Source organism: Heptranchias perlo, chromosome 21, assembly GCF_035084215.1.
Source record: "Heptranchias perlo isolate sHepPer1 chromosome 21, sHepPer1.hap1, whole genome shotgun sequence".
NCBI classification, from domain to species: Eukaryota; Metazoa; Chordata; class Chondrichthyes; order Hexanchiformes; family Hexanchidae; genus Heptranchias; species Heptranchias perlo.
In genome coordinates, this window is record NC_090345.1 from 24,380,166 (window position 1) to 24,388,278 (window position 8,113).

Consider the following 8,113-nt stretch of genomic DNA (forward strand, 5'->3'; position numbering starts at 1 on the left):
TCTGAAAATTCTCAAAGTATTGCTCATTAATGAGTTCCCCTTTATAGGCAACCTCTCTAAAATAAGAATTTGTGGGCTTTGCAGCAGAAGAAGATGCAGCCCTGATCCTTTGTTCCCTTTGTTGCTGCCCATCTGTTGCCTCAACTTGCTCTTCCCCACTTGTGCTCTGTGCTTCACCAGGCACTCTCTCTTGACCCTTTCCTTCTGATCCACCTGAGGTGAATATACTTGATCTGGTGCCTGTGTGGTATTATGTGTTACAGATTTTTCTTAAAGTGGACCAGCTTCCTGATCATCTCTGGTGGCAGGTACATCATTTTGGGAGGTCCCTACACAAAGAGAAAGGAAATATGGGTTGGTGTAATGCAAGCTTGAAATGGTTTTGCAGACAGTCCCAGTGTTGATATTGAGGGCCATGCTGTTGCTGGGCAGATGTTACTGTGTGGTATGAGTGAGTGAGTTTGTTGGGCTGCTGCCTAGCCACCAAGCTCTCCTTGGCTCACAGCCTCTCCCACAATTTGAAGGGCTGCCTCCTCATGGTGGTTCACAAATAGGAAGTTGGCAGTGCTGTTGGAGCCCCTTCACCAGTCCAGTTTCTGTCTCTCTGGTTGTATGCAGCCTTCTCCTTTATAACAGACAAAATTTACAGCTTCAACATTTGGAAATCACCTCAATGTCCAACCTACACCCCACCTTATTTAATACCTGACTACACAGTGTGCAAGTGGTTTCAGGTGGAAAATTGACTCAGAGCCATAAAGTTCAAGCTGAAGCATTATGCATATAATGGGCAAGATGTGACAGATTACGCAAGTACTTCCCATGTTCCACAGCTGTGCTGCACCATTTTGAGGGCACAATGCTTGTGGCATGGACATGATGGGTGAAGACTTAATTTGAGTTATCAAACTGTGGGTAACATTACCTTTGCAATCTTCCTCAGGCCTGACAATTTCTTCCTCATCTGCTCATGGTATAGACATGCTATAGACATGGGAGATAATATTCACTCTATTCACCAGCTTCTGCCATGCATGCTACATATTGCCATGCATAGGAGGGTTTCCCTCTGGCTCAAATATCATTATCCTCCACCTCTAGGAGACCAGCTAACATCTCATCATTAAAGTAGGCAGTTCTGCCCACTTTCCCTTGACAACTGTCCGTTCCTGTTATCCACATAGCCACAACAAACACTGGTGTTTAAATGAAGCAGCAGCCCTTTAAGAGCTGATGCTTTCTTCATTCTCTGCACCCTTTCATTGAAAGCACTCCCACACTTGTGAGTAAAGAACATGGACATGTTAAATCTGGTGAAGTCCCCGCTCCTCATGCAAGAAACATCATGTTCACACAATGATCCTAACTCCATTTCTGCCAGAATTGTGGAATTGTGGAATAATCTATTGGTTATAATAAGCATTTCAATTTTTTATATAGAATTGTTTGAATTATTACGGATCAAAAGAACTCTTTTTGTGACTAATATAAAGTAAGGTCAATAAACTCACAACATCATATGTTTGTGAAATTTCATACACCCAAAATGTTAAAAATTTTATATAATGTAACAAAAATATCAGGCAGCTTAGCACTATGAGGAAAACTCTGTTATATGAGATTCCCTTTATCGTGAAAAGCTTCCTAGGCTCCAAAGCAGACATCACACAAATATTCAAACTATTCCAGTTATAGTGACACATCACTTATAATGACATTTTGATTATGATAAACAGCTTTTTACTGTAAATACTTTGCAAAATGTGCCAATTCATTGAAATGTTTTTCCTGGTGATGTTGGTTTGAAAAGGAACATTTTACTCAGGCACAATTTAAGGTCTATTCATAGTATCATGATTGTGTAAAAAGAAGAACTGAGTAATGGAACCATTTGCTGTTAAGTTTAGTTCAGATTTCAGCTAGAGACTGTGGACTGTAACCCTATTATCCTGCTCTCCATACAGATAACTATATTTTGCAAACAGTAAGTTCATTTGAGGAAAAATAATGAAAGGAAAAGGTTAAAACAAAGAATAAATTAAGCAGAAATTAATAAAATACACTCAAAGAACAAATAGTTGTTGTTGTCATATCTTCACACTCTTCCCTTGGAGAATAGTGTGAAGTAGTGGAGGATTCACAGGCTGTGACCTGAAGGCTCTTTCCATGGCTGTGACCACTGTTACACCAACTAATAGGATAGTTAGTCCTGTATGATAGGAAGATTTTGTGGGCTCCCACAAACCACACAATGGGGAGGGGCTGGATCCACTCATACCCACTGCACCTAGGTATCCCACTGGATGTCAACCCAGAATTTAGAGCCACAGCTCTGTTCTCCACTTGGAGTGAGATTTGAACTACACACCTTCCTGACTCAGAGGCAGGAATGCTACCACTAAGCCAAAGGCACACTCCAATTAATAGATTATATGTATTCAGTTATACTAAGACCGTCCCACACCAGTACTAACCGAAACAAGAAATTACCATTGTATCTTGTCTGCTCTTCAGGGTAATCTCTCAATTTGACATTTTAGCAACTTTATAGATACATGTTGTAGGCTTCCCATTAGCTGATCTCCTGTCACAGAGTAAACAGATCATTAATTAAAATTACAGATTGGATTAATTGGCATGAGAATTCCTAAGACAGTTCTACTTTTTCTGAAAATGAATTTTCCAGTTATTTTGAAATCCCCATTCAGAAATGCTATATTAATCCATGATACCTGAAAATGATCCAATGCACGGGTCATCATAATAATACAACATTGCTGCCTTGTTAAATGGAGTTATCTTTATGCCAAATTTCTTTTCATTTGTTTACAAAACTTATATAAAGCAATGACATTGATTGCATTGAAACACATAATCATATAACCACCTCTTGTCTCATGCCCCCCACAAAAAGATAACTAAACATTTTCTCATGAAGACAGTAGCTTTTTAAAAAATGTTTTTCCTCTTACCAATTTTCCCTCTCTCCTTTCCTGAAGGTAGTGATCTCCTGTGGGGATATGGTTCCTTTAGTAGCAGTGAGTGTTAGCAAGCCACTGAACTGTGGGGAGCATCACATCCTGATCCTCTCCTCACTTGATGTCGAAGTACCCTTGTAAATGCTTTTTATAAATACTGTTCTCTGGATTGTCAGCCCCATCGATATCATCGCTGCCCAAAGTATCCTGATAGATTTCTGCAGTTCTTATTAATTTATTTTATCTCACAAAGCTGACAAGTAGCCGAAACAAGTAGTTGTACTGCGAACCATTTTAGAAATGATGCCAATGAACCCAATGATAAATATTATTTGTTAGTATCTGCACAAAATTGAAACTTAAATATCTCAGGAATAATTGGCTTCCTATTCGTCCAGAGCTGGCTTAAGTCCTCATTCCCACCACAGGCTACCAAATTAATTTTTTGATCACTGCCCTGCAAAGACCATCACCAACCATTGGAGAAGGTAATGAATGCCTGGCAAACATTTGATGTTTGCAATTTTAAAATGAGTGTACACTTGTTTTAATGACTTTCTAAGGTTCTGTAATCTGACACTTCCCATGGAAAGTAGCACTGACAGTCTCAGCAAACTGTGAGCAGGCAGCCCATGATTTTCTGGCCATTTTAACAGAGAGAAAATCAGGGATTGCACACCGATCACGTGAGTACCTTTTCGTACCGGGAGCAGAAACATCTCTTATATATGCCCAACGCTACTCAAGTTGATCCAATGATGTACGACCCACCCCACAATGTAAACTGGGTGCTTTATAAAGTACTAGTAACTGCTGTTGGTGATGAGACCGAATTGAAGTTGATAATGAGCCAAATGTTGTGGGGGTTATTGATACTGTATCTTAAGAAAATAGCCTAGAAATGATAGTGTGTGATATCGGCATGCAAAATCACTAGGTGCCCTGCTTTAATAGAGGTTTTAGCTTAACACTTCTGTTAAACTAGTGGACAAATTTTGTAGTAATACAAAGTTTTTCACTTAGTTTGTTTCCAATTGGAAAATGAACCATTTTGAACCAGTTTATTGTTGTGCAGAGTTTCTTTAGATTGATGGTTGACCATAACTAGTGATGTGATAGCAATACCCATGGTGGTGTTGAGGTTGAGGGTATTCATCTGGAGGGTTTAAGGACTAGGTCTGATGGTAGGAGGAAATATTGGTGTGGGGGAGGAGAGATGACTCAACCAAACCGTTCCTCGATGATCTGATGCCATAGAGCTCTGGCTGCTAGCAGAATTGGTGGCCCTCTGTGTTTCTCATCATCCTGCTGTTCTTCCTACTCCTGCACCTCCATTTATTCCTCCCCAAGTGACTCTAAGTGTTGTCCCCTTTGCAGGGCAAAGTTATGGAGCTCACAGCAAACTACAACAAATCTGAAGACCCTCAGGGCTATATTGCAGGACACCTGCAGACCTTTGCAAGGATCAAAACCTTTGTTTCAGGAGGCCAATGGTTTGTTCAATCAGAACTCTGGTAGAGGCGTGACTCTGATTGTGATGCTCCTCTGTGTCTGTGCTTGGGTTCCTGACAGATGTCATGAGCCATGTGCTCAGGGGATATCCCTTGTCCCCAAGAGACCAGCCTGAACACCCAATGGTCTGGGTGGAAGAGGTGGGGGGGAGGAAATTGAGGACTGGTGCAGCATAAAGATATCATGACAACTGTCAGGAAACTGGGCACAGATCTGCATGATGCAATTCCTGTCATTATACACCAGCTGCACGTTGAGTGAGTGGAAGCCCTTCCTGTTTAGGAATAGTCCAGGGTTTTGCAGCGGAGCACACAGTGGTATATCGGTGCAGTTAATGATGTCAAGCACTAAGCACAGGAAATGGAACAAAGACCTGTGATTCCCAGTCTTTGCCCCTTGATGTTGCCCTGGGAAGTTGTGGCTTCTCCCCAAGCAAGGGGGTATACATTGCCTGCACCTACAATAGGTGCAGTCCAGGGCAATCATTTAAATAAGATGGGAGGGAACATTCCTGGCTCTCCTGCTGTTTTAGGACAGCAGCCAGGAGGCATCAAGCACAGAAACCATTGCCACAGTTGCAGGCCTCTCAACCTTGCATCAGTGACCGAGCTTCTTCTCCCACTTCCAGACGCCAGTTCCTGTCAGGCAGAGGGCCTGTGCCATAGATGTGACCAGGCCATTCAAATGACCCGGCCCACCAAATTCAGGCATACTGAGACCTGGATAAATACAGCACTCTTCAGGTGTACTGCACCCAGGTAGAGGAGGGCAAGGGAAATGAGCCCCCGTACCTCATTGATACAAATTTAATTTCACCATAAACCATTCTGTAGATGTTACATATACAGTTAGAAATTACTGCTGGTGATATTAGTTGATAAACACTTTAGTGTATGACATTTTTCTGTCTGCTAGTTTAATGAAGGTGTTACCCATTTAAAATAAACAGGTTAAGACATCTGACAGAGAAATACTTGACAAATACATTAAAGTGTTCATCTGCTGATGTCACAAACATTGACCCTCTTATTTTTTATTGGTATTTTTCTCTCTTTTCCTTGAAAATCCTTCTTCATTCACATTCATGTCTTGGGGGTAGGGGGTGACAGAATGTGGCAGATGTCTTCAATGTAGCTCCTCGACAAACTTGCCAAGAGGTACATACCATCAGCGCTGGAAGGTCCTTTTTTCATCAATCCTCCATATGACTTAAACAAAACTGACCAAATTCACCCACTAGATGAAATCTGCATGCAAATGTCAGTTGATAATTTAATTTAAACTTAAGTCTGATAATCAGATGTACAGTGCTGTAGTTTAGTAGCCAGCTTTGATCAGACTGCTATATTGAGCTTTTTAATAAAACTGGAGTATTTAAAAAAGTTGAAGAACTGCTTTATTCTTTACATTTCATCTTTTTCATAAAATTGGTCAATTGTTCAAAATGTCATATTAATATTACTATTCTTTCTGTAGATTAGTTCAGTTCAACTGAATACATGTATTTCAATTAGATATTCAGTGTTGAATCAGTGGGATTGACAGTGCTGGCCCTGAGGTTTATAGCGTTGTTTGATAACCCCACTGCCTTTGTTAAAGAGTATTAATGCACAAAATGAAAGCTGAATTAAACATTAATGTTAACAGATAGCCATGTGAATTTGATGCTATATAATTGGATCATTTGAGTTCCAATGTTCCTGCCTACAGTGGGTGCAAACATTGGTCAAATAATGTTTATATTCAGTGCAAAAATAGCTTGATGCATGGAGAAATGGTGTGGGCTCAGCACAAAATTAAATTTGCACATTTTAAAAGAAAACTCCCCTCTTAAAAAAAACTAATGCCTTGGTTAAGGATGGTGGGCGTGTATCCTATAATAGCAACAATAACAATTTGCATTCATATAGCACCTTTAACTTAATAACATCCCAAGGTACTTTACAGAGATGTGAGGAAAATGTGCACGAAGCCAAAGAAGGAGCGATTAAGAGGGCTGACCAAAAGCTGGGTCAGAGTGCTGAGTTTTAAGGGTGGTCTTAAAGGAGGAGAGGTGGAGGGGTTTAGGGAGGGAACTCCAGAGAGTAGGCCTAGATGGCTGAAAGCATGGCTGCCAATGGTCGGGAGAAGGGAGAGTGGATACACTAGAGCCCAGAGTCAGTGGAACGGACAGTTCAAAGTGGGGTGAGGGGTGGGGGTGAGGGAGGGTTAGGGCTGGAGGAAGTTACAGAAGTAGGGAGGTGTGAGGCCATGGAGGCCATACAAGGATGAGATTTTTAAATTTGAGGTGTTGGGGGACTGGAAGCTAAATTAAGTCAGCAAGAAAAGGGGATATGGACAAGCATGACTGGGAGTGGGATAAGAAATGAACAGCAGACTTTTAGATGAGATGAAGTTTATGGAGGGTGGAGGATGAATAGCTATTACTGTACAGTTCAAGTGTCTTCATTCAGATATTAATTCAATATAAAAGAATTATTGAGAAAACTTGATTCATTTTGAAATTGTAGCTTGAATACCCAATGGAAATAAAAATGAAGTCCCTTTAATATGACTGTGACAATTGCCTGGAATTTCTATGGGGGAGTCTCCTGATATCTATCTGTAACTGCAGCAGAAGATTGGCAAAATCCCTGGAGAAATGGTGTAAATGGCCATTTTTCTTCCATTTATGCAGTTTCTTCAGGGGGTTTCATTAATTTTTAGTTACAGTGGGAGATCAGGAGAACCAAGCGGAAATTCTCTTCAAGGGTCTTGTTATCATTATTAGCAAACTCCTTGTAGCATTAAGGCATTGAGTTGCCTGATTCAAGACCCTGTGATCATGAGTTTGAGCCCCACGGTTAATGAACAGCTGGATCTGTGATGAATTTCATCATTTGGTTCAATGGGAAGAAAAGCTAACATATGTGTCCCTTCCTATAACCTGTGCATTTCATATTAGGTGGAATTAGCTTTCACAGCCATAGTGAAATTGGTTTGCCCATTGTTCCTCTTGAAAGAGTTTGTGTTGAGTGAAAAGATGAGTGTTTAAAAATTAACAGTTGAAATGTAATCACTTAAAAAAATGCATTTGAAGATTCCTGTTAACATTTTGTTTTTTGACAGGCTGGTGGAGTTATCTGTGTCGGTACCAATCAATCCATACTGGGGAATTCTTTCCAAATGTTTGGCTTACAGCAAGGCTGTCTCAGACCCCTTTGTATACTCTTTGCTGCGTCATCAGTATAAGACGACATGGATGGACATTATTAATAGACTGCTTAAAAGAAGCTCCTTAAATTCCTCTGCACTGACAGGTGAAACGCAAAACAGCAATTTTGTACAAACAGCTGAATGAAATAAAGTTCATGAACAGAACAGTCCGACAGATTGGGATTTTTATTGGAATATCTGTCTTATGGAACTTTTGACTTTACTCTGCTTTCTACTACTTTAGACAACATTTTGGTTAATGTTTAAAGGAAAACTAGCACAGTTCACCTTTACACTTTTGTAATTATAATTGTAGTCTGGTTCTTTTCTTAAGTGTACTTGGATGACTGGCGTGTATTTTCAGTGAGGTCCTGTAAAAGCTCACAAGTAAAGTCACCTTGTTAAAGTCTGTGGGTTGGTGTGGGTGT

General features: G+C 40.4%; 1 protein-coding gene across 1 annotated transcript in view; it reads left to right on the forward strand.

The window, feature by feature from the left end:
• The window catches only part of LOC137340303 (G-protein coupled receptor 26-like), a 420,507-nt gene extending 412,657 nt beyond the window's left edge, over positions 1-7,850 (forward strand). Inside the window, exon 3 of the mRNA XM_068002723.1 lies at positions 7,599-7,850. Within this exon, the coding sequence (XP_067858824.1) occupies positions 7,599-7,830 (232 nt within the window). The 3' untranslated portion in view covers positions 7,831-7,850. The remainder of the gene's footprint in view (positions 1-7,598) is intronic.
• The last annotated feature ends 263 nt before the right edge of the window (positions 7,851-8,113 follow it).